Source organism: Lygodium microphyllum, chromosome 3 (assembly GCF_053477565.2).
Source record: "Lygodium microphyllum isolate KBCC chromosome 3, Lygodium_microphyllum_v1.1.10, whole genome shotgun sequence".
Taxonomy (NCBI): Eukaryota; Viridiplantae; Streptophyta; class Polypodiopsida; order Schizaeales; family Lygodiaceae; genus Lygodium; species Lygodium microphyllum.
The window spans coordinates 111,287,662-111,306,671 of NC_141137.1; the positions used below are offsets into that span (position 1 = coordinate 111,287,662).

The following is a 19,010-nucleotide window of genomic DNA, read 5'->3' on the forward strand; positions in this document are numbered from 1 at the left end:
CTTCAACTAAGTAATAACATACACATGTCTTGATTCACATCACTTTGGGCACTAGTATTTTATGACCACCTAAACATTCTTAGAATTTAGCTATCCTCATAAAGAATTTCTCTTCAAAATCCAAATTAAGAAATAGTGAGCACCAACTAGGTAGAACAAAATTGGTCCTTTTTTGTACCACCAAACCATACTTTCACCCACATAGATAGTATCATGCAATAAACTAGCCAAGGACACCATATAAATTCCTACTAATCTAACTCAATACAACACCAACCATCTCTCTTTCTCTTTACTTGATATCCCAACCCCTCTTGTCCCCCACCTCCTCCCTTATTTTTAAGCTTAGGGGGAAATTAATGGGACCTAACCATAAAGCATACACTTATGTATATTTTTTAAAAAAATCTCCCTCTCTTGCACATACATGATTCTATAACTTTCCTATGGTGAATTCCTCGATACATTAAAGTGGTTGTCACCATAGTTGCATATTCCACTCATCCGTCAACTAACTTTTGAACCAAATAATTTATTTACTATGTATGTAGTAGCTTGAATTATGCCATTAATGATCTCTCTCTCTCTCTCTCTCTCTCTCTCTCTCTCTCTCTCTCTCTCTCTCTCTCTCTCTCTCTCTCTCTCTCTCTTGTACAAGTCAAATCACTGTACATATATTCACATAGTCAAGTTGAGTAGTGCACACATAGGTAAATGCATTTACATAGGCTACAATAGATCACGATGTAGAAAACTGGGTGTGGTATTCTTTAAAAAACTGGTACTATGTTTAGTCATTGAGGTTAATCATATACACTTTTATATAGAGTCCGACCAAAATTAGAAAGCCCTCTACCCTTTTGTAAAAGAATCTACATATGAAATATAAAACCCATTCCATGGATAAATTTATAAGTTTTAAAATATTTCATCTATGTGAATGCATATCTATAAGCCTATCTTTTTTTACATTCCCTTTTTTCTAAACTCACTTGATACACATTTTTATATATAGTGATCCCCCCGAGACATGTGATGGCAAGCCATCTAGAGTCCTAACATTTTAAGCCAAGGCTTCTAGTCTTTGTTGGCTCATTTTTCCCTTGACAAGAAAAAAGGCCTTCAATCTAAGGATTGAAAATGGGATTTGTAGCAGATGTAAAAGAGAAACTCAAACAAACCCCATCTATTTACTAATTGTAGTCACAATAGAGAAATATTGCTCCTTCACATGGTCAAGTGTCTTCACCCCTTTATGCTAAGCTTGAAAGAAGCCTTGTTGGGCAAGTCAATGACAACTCTCATGCCTCAAGAAGAAAATAAGGCGAAGGAGAAATAGGTTGTTGCCACCTACTCTCATCCCTAAGGGAAGCTTTACTAGCAAATGAGACTCTTTCTATCTCCATAAGTTGTGTAAATATAATGCTATTGGTTATGCTTCTAAACTATTGAAGGGCTACACATATTTTTTATCCCTCTTGTTTTAAATTAAAGCCTAGCATCTTTCCAAGTGAAAAACTTGCAAGAATTACCAATGTATTTTGGGGTTGTAGCATAGATGCTTTGACTGTGGGTTGAGTTCAATGGTTGTGTTAATTTAAATCATAGGTTATACACAAAGCATTACATTCAAAATCCATTAATAGCATTGAAAAAACAAAGAGAACCAAACTTACTTATTAGGGCAAATACCATATGCAAAGTTGCTATACTTTCTAGAAGTATATCAAGTAAAATAAGATGTATGTGGCACCTCTTTTAAACCCTTTCTATATAGAAAGTGGTTGCTTTACTTACAAGAGGTTAGAAGAGTCTAGTTATAACTTATGTGTAATGAGGGGACTACTTTACTTACAAGAGGTTAGAACACTCTAGTTATAACTTAGGGCAAGACAAGCGGAGGTAGGAAGAGCTTGCAGGGGTGTACACATTGCATGATGGCTGCATGTGATTGGTTTTCTCTCTCTTCCAGACCCACTCTTGCTTTGGCGGACCCTTCCCGGCCCCTCGGAAATTAACCTCTACCGCTCTCTTTTCAGCAACAAATGCACAGCTCCATTGATGTTGCCAGAATCGACGGTACACACTCATCGATCAACACAAGCCTTCTCGCCTCTGCCGTCTCTAGTGAGCTTGTGGGGTGGAAGAGGCAGGCAGGATGCTTCTTATTGCTGCCGCTGATTGAACCCAGCCTTACGTGTGGCACGACCCTTACGATGAAGATGGCGAACATCAAAAGCTCAGAACTGTTTTGGACAGTTGCTTATGTGCAACGTGGCTGAAATCATCAACGGGGATAACTTAGAAGTTGGAACCATTATAATGTAAACTAGTGAACACGCCAACCAATCATAGTAAACTAGTGAACACGCCAACCAATCAGCATAGTTGACACGCTAAGAATTACTCATTAGCTGGCAGCCAACGCATTGGAGGGACACGTGGCGGCATGTGAATGACTATCTTTCGGAGAAAACGAGTTTTGACGGAGTCCAAGGCTGGCTGGTCAAATTATTGCCGTTAGCCATTCATTACGAGGAAAGGAATGTGTATTTGTCTTCATTTTCCCAGCGACAACTGCACTGTCCAAGCCCGCCCGTGCGTCTCCAATTTAAACATCAGGGATCCCCTCGGTTCCGAGAGCGCAAATCCATTGTATACATCCCATACATATCGAGCTCTGATATACTAACCTTTGCTCTGCTTAGACTAATCTCTATTCCTCGAAATATTGTGTTAGCCATTACCGCATATAACACAGGACATCTCTGAGAGAATTCTGAAAGGATCAGCTCTAATTAGCTTGCTCAGCAAGCTGCAGCAGCAGCAGCTGTTTGTAATACAGTACTAAAAGAAAACATCTCATCCTTCATCATTATTGATTGTCGGAGTACCCTAAATCTTCCAGTCCGGTCTGCGATTTATATGGCCGCGTCGACATGCAACAGCTTCAACCTGCGCTTGTTGCAGGACTCTTGCATCAATTTTAAACCTACGGCACAGCTTCGAATCGGCAACAGCAGTCCTTCAGTCAGACGCAACATAACTGTAGTCGGCAGTTTGATCATTCCTCATCCGGCCTGCGGCTGCACGTCCGACGTCACAAGAAACGGCAGGGGGGAACAGCTACAGCGGCGGCCAGCTCACTTTTATAACACATCCGTCAAGCTGATGGACTCCAGGATCAACTCCTCGTCCCGCCGGCGCAGGCGACCCGGCTGCTTGATCCGACCAGTGCATTGCAGCAGCAGGAGCAGCGCGTGCAGCGAGGCTTTCACAATACCGGGGCCCGCCGGTCACCAGACGCTGTACGACGTGCTGGGCATCGGGCGCGACGTGCAGGTGGCGGAGATTAAGAGCGCCTACCGCCAGCTGGCCAGGCGCTGCCACCCGGACATTTGCTCCGACCCCTGCGAGAAAGAAGCCAGCACGCAGCTGTTCCTGCGCGTGCACGAGGCCTACGAGGTCCTCTCCGACCCTGCGCAAAGAGCTCACTACGACCACCTGCTCATCATGCGCGGCCTCTCGGGCCTCGACCCGGCAGATTCCCATTCATTACAGTCAGCCGGCCGTGATCATCAGCGCATGCATTCCGATTACAGAGCGACATGGGCAGCCCACATCAGCGCATGCATTCCGATTACAGAGCGACATGGGCAGCCCAATTGGCTGCCCTCAAACACAGACCGCGCAATAGAGACACCTGGGCTTCGCGCCTCCGATCTGCAACCTGTGCATCGTAGCCAACCTTCTCCATACATCGGCAAGATGCGCTTATACAAGTGCAGCGTCTGTAGCTTCAATTCACTCTCACCTTCCTCGGTACATAACCCACTTATCGACTTGACAAACATACCTTCATTCATTCATTAATTGTGTCACTTCGGTTAGCCATTCTTTGCATGACATAATATACTTGACTGTGTGTGCATTCTTTTAGTTATGGTTACTTCAGTTAGCCATTCTTTACATGATATAATGCATTTGTCTATTGTGTACAAGATACCAACATCTAATTAGACCCCGTTTTTCATAAGATCAACCTGATTGGAATTTTCAGGTACAATCATTGAATTGTAATGACACGTAGTTTATTTACCATAGTAAAATGCCTAATAATTTTGTTTTCAATTGTAAATTACTCACACCAATGTTTTTTTCCCAATGGCTTTGAACCTCACCACTCAAGATAGTAACTTTAGGGGCCCATCTCACACATTACAAGACATAGGCTTTACACCGACGTTAAAAGCAACGAAAATGTAAATAATAAAATTTACCCCCGTCGTCGCAAAAAGCGTCGTTATTGGCGACACCATAGAACAGTCGATATCAGTGTCGTTATCAGTGCCGCTATTTGCGTCGGTATCGACGTCGATACCGACGCAAATAGCGACGTTGATAACAACACTTTGCGACGCCAATAACGATGCGTGCAGGTAAATTTGTGATGCTAATAGCGATGGTAACAGGGGAAAAAAATTTGTGGCAGGTGTGCTTTATTTGGGCCATACAAAATAGTTTCTGCACTGTGTACAATGCTCGTGAAAACAAAAACAAAGTGTACTTAAATCATAACATTGATACATGAAATAAATACATGATCGCATAATGAAAGCGACTGATACAATCATGGCAAGATATCACTACTACATAGAAAATGTCTACACAGATCAAGCGACCGAAAAAGAAGGGTGTGTGAGCTCCAAGGATCCAAGGGCGAGCTATACATCCTCGCCATCCGAAAGCTCGTCCCATCGCAAAGGAGCATCGAACGGACTGTGCAAAAAAAAAAAACAACTATACATCAGTCCACTATACAATAATGCATTCTAATTAAACATGGTAACTACAGACAAGAAAGATGAGTGACTTACAGGGCCACGTCTATACAATCGGTCGATCAATGCAGTAAGACCGTGCCTCTCTACATATCGAGTTTCAAGGCCAGTCGGATCGCGGTTTGTAATAAAGTGCTGTAAAGAAAATAATACTAACTGTTAGAAACATGATTGTCAATACAAAGGATATTGCAAAAAAATAAGCAAGTAAAATAAAAGAAAAACTTACAAAGTCCTCCAGATATGTCCTATGGCCGCCACTCCTAAGATGATGAACCACTTCAGTCTCTAGTCGTGCCCTCGCCGCCTCGTGCTGCTAACTCTAACGTCCTGGAGAATCTGTAGTCTCCTCCCTCAGTCAGCGCCAGTCATCCATGTCTAGCAACTCGGGCTTTGCAACCCCACTTTTGAGTGACTTGCGTGCGTCTGATCATCTGTGTGACATATATGCATGCATGCAGTCCATCATCCAACCCGTAGAAAATCTATCTACTGTGGCTAGAACTGAAAACTCCACATGCAATGATACTACTATGTAGTCCTCCTTGCTCCCCTTCGGTATGTTTTTCCAATGATCTACGACGTGCCGAAAAACTTGATGGCACAACTCTCTCATGCGAGCCATCACCCTCCTCCCCTCATCATTCATGATGATGGCTCCTGACCTATCATCGACAAGATAGGCATATCCATCTGGGGTATGCCTAAGATGGATCCTCTCCCACCTGCGTGTACGCTTCTGGGCATATCCAGGAGACCCCTGTATTGGTGTAGCATCCATAGGGGTGCCACAAATGGTTGAAAGAGTAACTGGAGTAGATGTCCCCACTGTCAAGATTGTGGGAGAGAAGGAAGGAGTCTCACTTGTAGCTTTCTCACTTACACAATGGGGGAATACACACACAGGTGGAGGCTGAGAACAGTTTTCCTCTTCTTAGTTATGTAAGCCAGAAAGAACTCTAGTACAGAGAAATAGAAGAACCCTATATATGGGTCTCAAACCAAACTCAACTAACTAAGGTTGCATACCAACTGAGTCACGAACTAGAGTAGATAAGGATATTCATGGGCGGTGTACCAACCGCATCTGCAGCTAACAAGTCGGTGACATAAATGCACAACGGTCACCCTGGCATATCACGAGTGGAGCTCGATATCTCAACACTCCCCCTCGAGCTCAATCCCAATTCCTGCACACCAAGCAGGTCTCTGAACTTGCGTAGCTTCTCTGTGCCCAATGCCTTCGTGAATATGTTAGCTACCTGATCCTCTGTGCTGACATAAACTAGATCAATAAGACCTAGTAAAACCCTCTCCCGCACATAGTGATAATGCACCTCAATGTGCTTTGTTTTAGCATGATAGACTGGGTTATTTGCCAAGTGTATACTACTCATGTTGTCACAATAAATGACAACTGGCCCATCTGTAGGCTGATGCATATCATAAAGTAGCTTATGCAACCAAGCTACCTCACATGTAGCCATTGCTGCACCCCTGTACTCAGCCTTTGTGGTCGACAAGGCAATTGTAGGTTGTTTCTTGCTGCTCCAAGTGAGCAGCACTCCCAAAAGAGAACACATATCCACTGGTAGAACGTCTATCAGAAATACTGCCAGCCCAATCAGCATCAGTGTATCCATGTAACTATATCTAAACCCCAGTCTCATAAAATAGTCCATACTACAACGTGGACTTCACATACCTGAGTATGCGTCTAGCCGCATCCAAATGCGGTTTCCTTGGAGCTTGCATAAACTGACTTACCAATCCAACAGCATAGCTCAAATCTGGCCTGGTAATAGTCATATAAATCAAACTTTCTACTATGCGTCTGTAAATAGTAGGGTCTTCTAGAAGCTCACCTGCATCTGTGCTCAGCTTCACATTTTGCTCCAAAGGAACTGAAATAGGCTTACAGCTTGTCATCCCATATTTAGACAACATGTCCAATCCATACTGCCTCTACAAGCACTACAACACAATGCCGCCATACACGCGTCCATTACACGCGAAAAGTTACGGGCGCGTGTATGGTCGTTTATACTCACAGCAATATCGGGCGCGTGTATACATGCATGTAACAGCGCGTGTATAATTGCATGTGAGGGCGCGTGTATTTGCGCGTAAAAACTGTCATAATACACGCTCTGTTACACGCGACACAGAGCCTAACTACAGAAATCCATTTCTTTTCAAAACAGAAAACCATTAAGTTTTAAAAATGTCATTGTGCATTGCAGTGTTTACAAACCATTACAAAATCCCACTACATGCACTTACAACAACGTAATATATTGAAAAATATATCTTCATATGGTTATTGAAAGACAAAGTATACAATAGAAATGTCATGAATTTGGAACAATACAGTGATGGATTGGTTAGGGTTTGATCTCATCTTCAATAAGATCCATCCTTGCCAAACGATCAACATCAATATCCATTTGATTAATTTGTAAGGCTACGATTAAATTTATTCTACTATCGCTATTTTGCCCATTGATAATGGTACCGATGCCTTGATCATTCTCATCATCATCACCATCATCCTCAATGGAAGGGTCATCCTCATGATCGTGAGAAATGGCACGCTCATCCTCATTATCATGATCATCTACATTGGCATGTTCGACATCATCTTCTTTGCGGCTTGCCACATCCTCCATATGCTCCATATCAGTGAATGTATTATACATTACTTTGGAACGTGGTGCAATAGGGATGACATACCACCATTTACTGTCATGCACCATTGGCAGATAGATAACCTGCTCAAATACACATAATTCATTAATTAATTAGCATATCAAAAGTCAAGGGGTGCGCGAGCTTAGATATATATGTACATGAAACACATTTGTAAAAAAATGCATACCTGCTCACATTGTTGTGGCAATACAAGCCTATCTTTCTTTCTTTGCCAAAACTTTGTAGAGTCAATAGTTACATAGCCACTTGCATGGCGTTTTATCGTTGCGTTAGGCCCTTTTTCCACCACGTTCATTTGCCATTTGACATCCAAAACATACACAAAGAAGCGGCGAAAGTCAAGTCTGTATATGTCTTGGATTGTGCCACAATAATCATCAATTTTTCCATTGGCTCCCTCAAAGCTACTAATGACACCGCAATCTTGTGTATTCCTCTTTTCATCTATTCTTTGTGTTCGAAAATGCTTGCCTTCACACCATATAGCATTGAACATAGTGCACTGGACCAAAATATAAGCAATATCTATGTAAGCAATTAATGTGAATAAATATGAAAAGCCAATCACTTACAAAGAATGCAAATTTACATTTGTTCTATGTACCTTTAACATGCATCCTCGTGCATACTCCCATTCTTCCGCCGTGATATGCAGCCCCTCATCTCTCTCTGCTCTCTCCATTTCCTCATGCAACCAATCAACATGAATATCATTCGGAAGTGTTGCTAGATGCTTAGGGTACGCCTTACGAGAGCCATGTTGCCTCCGAAAGAGAGCTCTGTCTGCTTGCCTTTTTGTCTTTGCATCCTCGTATCTTGTAACCCATCTGCTCATCACATCACTATTAAGGATGCAAGTGAAATTAAGATCATCAATCAATGTTCTCTCAATTACTTTGCCCTGTCCTTTTCCTTGAGGCACAATAGACGTCATCCTCAAGTCCTCTTCATTGCTCCATAGTCGCGGCAAAGAGCTATCCACCTGATCAAGAAATTCTGATATATATACAAGAGACTCTTGTATCAACCAACCCTCAGCCATGCTTCCTTCGGGCCTTGCACTTTGCCTCACAAAGTCTTTTAAGGTCTTCATGAAGCGCTCTAGGAAGAACATCCAACGGGCATGCACAGTGCCACATAAAGCAATTTCATCCACTAAATGCACAATGAGATGTAGTTGACTTGTGAGAATGGTTCGCGGAAAAGTCTCCTCTACCATACAAACCACCTCCACTGCCATAACACGCGCATCATCCAATGTGGCTGGATCAATTGCTTTGGAACTAACATATCTGAAAAATAAATGCACAGTACGTTATACCTCATGCACATTCATTTTGCAAGGTATAATGAAGGGTGATCTTACATGGGATTTACATACCTCACAAGCTCGCCCATCTTATAAATACATCTTTTCAAACTCCTGTCTGCACAATGATCGATGCTAGTAGGTAGTATGAACTGCGCACATAAGAGCACATGTATATTTGAATTAGGGCATTACAAAATTTAATTTCAACCTACAATAATTGGAAAACACTTACTTGGAGCATCTTGTGCCAATCGTGGGACTTCAACCCATGTAGTTGCTCAACCCCTCTTTTCTTAGTGGTTGTAAACGCTCCCTTCAACGATCTCATGCATCCAGTGGGAGTACGCAAAGTGGTGATGGCTTGCTTTACCTGCTTCTCCTCCTTCTTTGATATAATCCAGGGAGCAGGCGGAAGACGAACGTGCCCACCCTCCTCTCGTGGCCAAGCTTGACGCATACGTCCTGCGACCTGCAAGTCCTCCCGTACGCTAACATTGTCTCTTTTACCAATAACATGTTCCCAAATACTAGATCCCACATTCTTGAAGATGTGCATGGGATCAAGAAGATGGTTGATCTTGAGATGGGTCCAATATGGTAGCCGGAAAAAAATGGAGTACCTACACAAGGGATTGCAGACTGTCATCTTTATTCCAACTTTAGAGACTACACAAAACAAGATTGGAAACAATGGAGATGTACCTGTTCATGCCATCTGGAGGAAGAACATTTGAAGACTCCCAAATACGCTTCCAATCTTTTGCACGAAGTGTCTGTGGATGAATGTTCCTCTTACTAGGAGCATATTTAGGGTGATCTGATGGGAGAAATCGATGATGATTATCGAATATGGTCTTACACAAACCATCAGCATACTCATGTACCAATGAAGGGCCACATATAGGACATGCATGTTTACCCGATGTCCTCAAACCTGTTAAAATAAAAAAAAGGGTAAAATAATAAAGTCAATAGTTATAATTGATATAGCTAGTAGTATTAGAGTCGGGAGGTAGTTAGAATTCTTACCAGAACAATCGCTGTATCCTGGAAAGTCATGCATTGTCCACATCAACACTGCTTTTAAGTCGAAGTGTCGAGAGGAGGGAGGCCTACTAATGTCCACTACCGCAACACCTCTCCATAGTTCCTCCAACTCATCAATCAACGGTTCAAGATAAGCATCCATATGCTTGACTTTATGTTTCCCTGGAATCAGAAGGGATAACATAAGATGTCCCTTCTTGATCGCCATTGATGGTGGAAGGTTGTAATTCACCAACACAACCGGCCACACGCTGTATGCGGTGCTCTTGAAACCAAACGGATTCACTCCATCCATACCTAGGCCAAGTCTCAAGTTTCTGGGCTCTGTTTTAAAGCTGGGCCACTCATCTTCAATATGCTTCCAAGCAGGAGTGTCTGCAGGAATTCTCCACATGCCATCATCCGATCGATGCGAGGAATGCCATGACATGAGCTCTGCTATGGATTTGCACTTGAACATGTGTTTGATGCGAGGAATTATAGGAAAGTGTCGCAAGACTTTACGAGGTACATCAAAACTCTTCACATCTGTTCTATACCTTGCTTCACCACAAGTGGGACACTGTCGAGCCTCCTTATGCGTCCCACGAAAGAGAATGCAATCATTGATGCATGCATGTATGCGATCATAATCCAATCCTCCAAGAGATGTCACATAGCGCCTCGCTTTGTCTCTTGAGGTGGGTAGTCTATTCCCCTTTGGAAGCATGTTTGATAATAGCCTGCATCCAATATCATCAATTAGCCCATAACCCTAAACCCTATACTGTAAACCAAAAACCACTAACTCAAATTTGCAAGTTACAATGCTTACTTCAATAATGCGTCAAGACTTGCATTGCTCCATCCATAAACTGTTTGTATATTGAGCAGTTCAAGTGAAGCACGTAAAATAGAGAATGTGCACCCTTCAAAAACCGGTGTCGATGAAGCGTTGTAGAGATGCTCTTGTTCCATATCATTGTCGTCAACACCTTTGCGATCATCCCTAAAACGATTCCGTACCATGTCATCAAACACTTCCTCTTCCACAACTTCGTGGGGTGCAGGGCTATTGTCATCCCTTTCCCACTCATCTCCGACAAGAGATCCTGAAGCTCCAGTATCATCTCGTCGACGCTTTGCATGCTCTCGCCGTGCGTATGGCACCATGTTAGGGTGTGGTACTGCATCTTGCTTCAATCACAGTATATATATTACAACGCGCTCCATTAATTTGCACACCATGAGTTATTTTAATACTTTCAATTCACATCTTCTCACATCTAAACCTGTTTGAATCCATTCTCCATACATCGAGATGTGATTCAATGTAATTCGACGCGCTCGTACAATGCACCCTTGACATCGATTACACGTACACTTGATCCTTTGTGCCAGCCACACATCGCGATCACGATGACGCATTGTCTCATCCTCACCAGAACTGCTTGAAGAGGATGATGACATGCTATGTCCAAAATAACCAATACAGAAGTAGGATCAGTTTTTAGTGAAATCATACACATTCTATGCACAAAACAATGGATACACAAGAATAATCAATTTTTAAAAAAAGTATAAACAGTCTCTGTGTCGCGTGTACAGGCGCGTCTACAATGTGTTCTGCTGCGCTTTTACACGCGCTTTTACACGCGTGCTTTTCGCGTTTACCTGCCACGCGCGTCGCTTTCTTTCTTTTAAAAGCGCGCCCTCTTTCAAAACACTTCTTCCTTCTGCGCCCGCTTTCTTTCTTTCAAAAGCCCTTCTTTTAAAACCGAACCTGCCTCTTCCAACCAGCCTTCTCCCTCTTGGACTACCCAAAAGAAGCAAAGGGTGCAGACAACATAGAAAGGGAGAGAGAAGCAAGAATCAACGAACTCACTTTTCAAAGACTTTTCAAAGAGGTTGGTTGTCGTTTGTTTGTTTTGGCAAATTTGTCGCTTTCTTTCTTTCCACCCGTGCTATGTGTACTTGAAAGCGACAGAGGATAGAATTGTAAGAGATATTGTAAGAGATATGTTTATTTTCTAGAATGGTAGATATATGTTGTAGGTTATATATTGTAGGAGATATATTGAGGAGATATATTGTAGGAGATATGTTTATTTTTTATATGCATGTTTTGCTTGGTTCATTGAGGCGGAATTTCGACGCTTCGCAGATTCTTCATGGATCCAGGCTCTTCCTCCGATCCGTTGGCATACGCCACTTGGATGATGGAGATGATAAACCATTTTGGGCGCCATCCTAATCCAGTGGAGCTGATAGAGTATATGTATGCCCATCCTCCTCCTAGACTCCCAGGTCACACCGCGCCCCCAAGTACACAAGCCTCTCCACTGCCGTCTACGCCTGCGAGTCCGGCGAGACGTACCCCTGCGCATACACGCTCACCGAGGAGACACACCCCTGCACGGACACACTCACGCACACCCTCCTCTGTACCGTCACGTGAGGGATCACGGCCACCATCACGTGCTCCCTCACAGTCACAGTCACGTGCAGCCACCCCTAGTCATGGCTACTCCCGCAGTACAGATGAGAGCCGACGCCGCAGTAGGGAGAGCGGGAGTGGAGGATTATGCGGCGGGTGCTTTGGTGGGGGGGGTAGTAGGGCACGCGGTGAGAGAGGGCATGGAGGGAGGCATGTACGAGGAGACAGTGAGGAGTCGGAGGAGGCGAGAGAGGTGGAGGGAGAGATTTTCTACGATGTTACGGATAGGGGCGGGGTAGTCATGGATGCGAGAGGGAAAGAGGTGATGGAGTATATGCGGGGGGTAGTTTCAAACATGTATAGAAACTGTTTTGTAAAATTTAAAGATCAGGAGAGCCGGTTAGTTAGGGAGGTCCTAGATAGTGTACATAGTCGGTACCCCAATCCCCCACGAGCGACATTCTCGGATGTATGGGGAAGGACGCGAATAAGGGAGATCTTAAGTAATAAAAGATCTCACCTTAAGAAACTCGCGTACGATGATGGGGTGAATGTAGCTGCGGGTGGCTATCCTTGTGAGAAACCTGCCACTGCCCACAAACGCGAGTGGAAGGAGGCAAAGAAGCGCGCAGAGGGAGGCGTGAAGAGCAGGCAGCATGTGGAGGCACGACGGATCCAGATGGAGACCATTGGATCGTCGCATTTCGGATCTGGCGGCGTCGAGTCGTGGGAGGCAGAGTTCGTAAGTAACTTGCCTCTTTATTTGATTGTTTGCCAAATTCATTGATTCTATGATTGTTTTGATCTTACAAACTATCTTGATTATGTTACAGCGACGGGTTATGGGGAGGAGGCCCACAGCCCACGAGACTGGGTATGCTCGCCGCAATAGCAGACGTGACACGTGGGCCATCTTCAGAAACGAGGGACGTATTACGGATGCGCAGTTTGACGCGGCCATGAGACCATACGGTCGACAGGTACTTGAAAACTCTAAATGAATGATTTCGGTTTATTTAATTGCATATATATGTATACTTACATACGGTATATTTCTTGAACAGGCACAAGCTGCTGATGCTCCTGCCCTTGATGATCCAGCCGCCACTGCTGATGTTCGTGCCACTGCTCCTGGTGGAGGCGAGCACCACTCATCGGAATATACCGATGCGAGCTCCTCTGATCATGGAGAGAGCACAGGGTCCTCATCATCCTCTGATTAGCTTTCAGAATACTATAGGATGTGGTTGTACAAAAATTTTTTGTAACTGAAGCCATGGGATTTTTTGCACCTAGCTCCCTATTTGACTTTGTATATATTTGTTCCTAATTAAAGCCATGGGCTATTTTGACATATGGACTCCCTTGTACACAAATGTATCATGTATTGACAATGTATTGAATCGTGAGTCTTGAGTCGTGTATTAAGTTTTAGATAGTAATATTGAATCGTGTATTCATAGAGAGTGAGTCTCGTGTCTTGAAATCTAAATCGCTCTTTTTTTGTGGTGCAATGCAGGCTGGATGCTTTTGGGTGGCTGGATATCTTCATCACTATCACCTGTGATAATCAAATCATCAACATAAATGACAAGCTGCATAATACCTTTCTCTGTTTTTCTCACATAAAGTGAGAAATCTGCCTTGGAAATCTGAAAGCCAATAGTGACAAGATACTGCCCTATCTTGTCAGACCATGCTCTAGGTGCTTGCTTCAAGCCATACAAGGCTTTCTTCAACTTACAAACAAACTCAGGATGAACAGTATGCACATAACCTGGTGGTTGCTCCATATAGACCTCTTCTTGCAAATCACCATGCAAGAAGGCATTCTTTACATCCATCTGATGTAAAGACCATCCCTTTGATACAGCCATAGCAATGACTGCTCTTACGGTTACCATCCTTACAATCGGACTGAATGTTTCTTCATAATCAATGCCATGTGTTTGTGCATACTCCTTGACTACTAATCTTGCCTTGTATCTATTCACAGAACCATCTACATTGTGTTTCACCTTATAAACCCACTTACAACCAATTGCATTCTTATCTTTAGGTAAAGGTACCAATTCCCATGTAGCATTTGCTTCCAAGGCATCCATTTCTTCATCTATGGCTTTCTCCCATTTTTCTTTTTCCATGGCTTGCTCAAAAGAAGTGGGTTCTGGTTCCTGTATCACTTTGACCATATAGGCATAGTGAATGACTGTAAATCCATCATATTTCAGCCTATCCACAGGATACCTAGCTCTGGTAGACCTGCACAAAATAGGTTTACTCCCAGGTGCTCTCAAAATATCCCTGGTCTTCCTTACTCCATGTGTAACAATAGAAGGAATACCCAACTCATCATCAATGCTCTGTTATGAGCCACTGGATTCACCATCCACATAAGAGTGACCTGCATTCACATCAACCATGGGCTGATCTACCTTCTCTTTTCCTTTTCGTGAAACCTGCATACTACTATCTGCATTGTTTTGAGGAGATTCTCCTAATCTCAATCTGCCTGTCCATGGCGAAGAATGTGAACCACTGCTAGAGGACGCTCCATGTCCACTAATATCTTGTGACTGCTGCTGTGAATTCTGTGCAGCATTACCATTTTGTGCATCTACATTAACAATCACATTTACTGGTTTATACTAGCTTATACTCATCTCATCAAAAACAACATCTCTGCTCACTGTAAACTTATGAGTAGAAGGGTTATAGCATCTATACCCTTTTTGCTGCAGAGAGTAGGCAATAAAGATGCACTTCTCAGCTTTTGGATCCAACTTGGATCTCAACTCATCTGACACATGAACATAGGCAATGCAGCCAAAAATTTTCGAATGAGAAATATCTGGTTTCCTACCAGTATACCTCTCCTCTAGAGTCATACCATGTATTGCTGCAGTGGGAGTCCTGTTCATTATGTAGACTGTTGTAGCAACTGCCTTAGCCCAGTAAAAATTTGGCATGTCTTTTTCATTGAGCATGGCACGAGATACCTCTCCAATATGCCTGTTTTTTCTTTTTGCAATTCCATTTTGCTGTGGGATATGACTACATGAATATTGCTGCTTTATGCCATGCTCCTGCAAGAACCTTGCAAACTCATTTGAGAGGTACTCTCCCCCTCCATCTGACCTTAGCCATTTTATTTGCAGGCCTGATTCTTTTTCAACCATAGCTTTAAGAGTTTTGAAATGCCCAAAAACTCCAATATGCCTGTTTTTTCTTTTTGCAATTCCATTTTGCTGTGGGATATGACTACATGAATATTGCTGCTTTATGCCATGCTCCTGCAAGAACCTTGCAAACTCATTTGAGAGGTACTCTCCCCCTCCATCTGACCTTAGCCATTTTATTTGCAGGCCTGATTCTTTTTCAACCATAGCTTTAAGAGTTTTGAAATGCCCAAAAACTTCACTTTTCTTTTTCATAAAATATACCCAAACTTTTCTGGTATAGTCATCAATAAAAGTTACAAAATAATGACAGTCTCCAATAGATGCAGCTTTAGTAGTTCACACATCAGAGTGGTTTAATTCCAATGGCTTCTTACTCTCTTGAACATGTCTAGGAAATGGTTTCCTTGCCTGTTTTCCAAATTGACAGGCTTCACATAGCTTATGTATTTCTGCAACCTTGAATTTAGGCAATCCTGCAACAATATTTTGGGCTTGCATTGATTTAAGTCATTGTACATTAATATGACCAATGCGTTTACGCCAGTTATCAATATCTGCAACTACACCTGTCCCATGTACAAACATTGTTGCACTCAATTCAGGAATTTCTGCATCCAACGTAAACATTCTGCCCTTCTTCTTTCCTTTTGCTATCAAGCGACCTTTATTTTTCATATCCTCAACAAAGCATCCATGAGAATTAAATCTGACTTGCAAGCCCTGCTCAACCATTTGACCAAAAAAAACCAGGTTCTTTGTGATATTCGGGACATGAAATACATCCGACAGGTATTTCTTTTTCCCATCCTGCATAGACAAAGGAATTTTTCCAATCTGCACAATAGGATGTGTAGTATCATCACCACTCTCCACAAATCCTGGTTTTTCCATTTTCCTTTCATCCTGCATCCATTCTGCATGACCAGTCATGTGGTTTGATGCACCCGAGTCAACATACCACACATCTTTGCTTTCTTCTACACTTATCACAGACTTGGTCATGTGCTGCACCATAAACAAATGCTCATTTCTGTCATCACCCTGTCTACTAGAAGATGCATAATTCCCTTGTTGCAATTTTCCATTCATGATGTCATTCTGCTTTTTATAGCAGTCTTTAGCCATATGACCCATTTTACCATAGTAGTAGCATTCAACATTGCTGTTTGCATTTTGGCCTCTTTGCCATCCACCACGACCTCTTTAGCTCCCCTTGCCTGTAAAGTTACCACGTCCTCCTCCATAGGACTGGTTTTCTTGAGTTTGCTGCATATTCTGATTTCTACCACGGCCTCCAGATTGGCCTCCTCTACCTCTGCCTCTACCTCTTCCAGCATTTGAGTAGAAGACAGCTTCTTTTGAAGTTCCTCCTAAAGAAGATGCACCACCATTTCTCTGCTCCTCAAAAATTAGAAGAGCAATCAACTCCTCAAAATTAGGAAATCTTTCACGGACAGAAATCGATGTTCGAAACTGTGCATAATCCTTTCCTAGACCATTCAAGGTCACAGAAACTAAATCATCATCTTCCACTGGCGACTCAATGGAAGCAAGTGCATCTGCAATCTTCTTCACCTTCATATGGTAGTCATTGATGCTCATACTTTCTCTTTGCACATTGTGCAACTCTTGCTTGAGCTGCATTTTCCTGGCTTGCGTATTTGTGCTATACATTTTTGACAAAGTATCCCATGCCTCCTTTGGCGTACTTGCCTCTTGAATATGCACAATCATAGAGTCTGAAATGCTGATAGACAACTAGTACATAACTTTCCTGGCTCTCTCATGCCATCCTTTAAATGCCTGCATTTGTTGTTGATTGGGAACATCAAGAAGAACTGGTTCTTCTTCATTTCCTGCAACGAATTCCCAATATCCTTTTCCCATAAGGAAATTCGTCATTCTAAACTTCCATGCTTGAAAGTTGTTCTTGTCAAGCTTTTCAGTGACAATCTGTGAAAGAGAATCAGACGCCATTACAGAACACTGCAAAAAATTCTGTCACTGCAAAAAAACACAGCTCCAGCCTCACAAGGGCAAATCTGCAAAACTGACGAAAGTGGTATTTGACCACACAGTCACTTCCTAGTGACGATTTTGCATCAACAGGCAACAAGGATGATTCTGTAACTCCCAATGTCTCTGCGATGAACAGGTATACGATGCAATTTCTACAGTAACTTTTCACCGACCTGTAGAACAGTGGTCACATAGCAAAAAACATGGCCTTTTCCTGAGTGCGTGCGGAAAACTTCTGCCTCCAAAACAGGCACCGAAATAGCCTCGAATAAAAAAAACAGGGCAACCAATGGCTAAAGCCCTATCCCGCAGCATATACTGCCCTCTTGCTACACCGCAAAGGGTGTCTCAATCTGAGACACTGCACTCTTGCACTTTCCGGTTGTGCTACCTACAGAGACTTACTCCCAAACTCGAAAAATGAAAGTAACAATGGTCCTCTTACCAGAACGCCGCGAACTTGGTTTGCTTTCTTGAGCTCCTTACTACGAACCAGGCTCTGATACCATGTCAAGATTGTGGGAGAGAAGAAGGGAGTCTCACTTGTAGCTTTCTCACTTACACAATGGGAGAATACACACACAGGTGGAGGCTGAAAACAATTTTTCTCTTCTTAGTTGTGTAAGCAAAAAAGAACTCTAGTACAGAGAAATAGAAGAACCCTATATATGGGTCTCAAACCAAACTCAACTAACTAAGGTTGCATACTAACTGAGCCACGAACTAGAGTAGATAAGGATAGCTGTCATCTAGCTATTATTCATGGGTGGTGTACCAACCGCATCTGAAGCTAACAAGTCGGTGACATAAATGCACAACGGTCACCCTGGCATATCACGAGTGGAGCTCGATATCTCAACACCCACAAGTGTGACTAATCCTGGAGGTGACGCAGCTCCAACACAACAACGAGACGGAGACACTGCGTCCGTACCTCCATAGCAACCACCTGAGCCACGCTCCATGGAACCGCCACGAGAGCAAGGAGTAGCACCTGTATCCCGTGCGACCGCGGGCTCACTGCCTCCGTATCTCTACTGCATCCCCCTGACCTTGAAGCACTCCCTCCCTCTGGCCCAAGTCTGAAGCGTCGACCTCATTTGCTCAAAGCTGAAGCATCTGATTACGCTGAAGTAGATCTGATCGCACCAAGGTAGAGTCAATGTGGCTCTATGCGCGTGAATCCACTGATATTCGTTGAACTCCATCTGTGGATCTATTCTACACATACCACATTGTCAAGCTCGCCATGTCGGACGTATGAAACATGTGGTTTATGCGGGGGATAAGTGAAAAGCGTCTAAGAACTTTTTGAGGGATGGTTTTCCCTTGCAAGTCCTGTCGATACATGTGAGCACCACACTTTGGACATGTCTCCATAGTCTCGTATTCTCCTCGAAACACTATACAATTGTTGATACATGCATGGATGTTATTGTAGTCCATGCCAAGCTTTCATAAAACATGTCGTGCATCATCAT

General features: G+C 43.1%; 3 protein-coding genes across 3 annotated transcripts; 1 reads left to right on the forward strand and 2 right to left on the reverse strand.

Moving 5' to 3' along the window:
* The first annotated feature begins 2,663 nt into the window (after nucleotides 1-2,663).
* Nucleotides 2,664-3,873, forward strand: LOC148038753 (uncharacterized). Its single transcript, XM_087675281.1, has one exon. The coding sequence runs from the start codon at nucleotides 2,926-2,928 to the stop codon at nucleotides 3,871-3,873; it is 948 nt and encodes a 315-aa protein (XP_087531407.1). The 5' UTR covers nucleotides 2,664-2,925.
* A 5,651-nt stretch (nucleotides 3,874-9,524) lies between these two features.
* On the reverse strand, nucleotides 9,525-10,120 carry LOC148038754 (uncharacterized). The gene is made up of 2 exons (XM_087675282.1): nucleotides 9,895-10,120; nucleotides 9,525-9,799 (listed from the first exon to the last, which is right to left on the reverse strand). The coding sequence occupies exons 1-2, from the start codon at nucleotides 10,118-10,120 to the stop codon at nucleotides 9,525-9,527; spliced, it is 501 nt and encodes a 166-aa protein (XP_087531408.1).
* A 602-nt stretch (nucleotides 10,121-10,722) lies between these two features.
* Nucleotides 10,723-11,361, reverse strand: LOC148038755 (uncharacterized). The gene is made up of 2 exons (XM_087675468.1): nucleotides 11,176-11,361; nucleotides 10,723-11,088 (listed from the first exon to the last, which is right to left on the reverse strand). Exons 1-2 carry the CDS (start codon nucleotides 11,359-11,361, stop codon nucleotides 10,723-10,725), a joined length of 552 nt encoding a protein of 183 aa, XP_087531594.1.
* Between the last annotated feature and the right edge of the window lie 7,649 nt (nucleotides 11,362-19,010).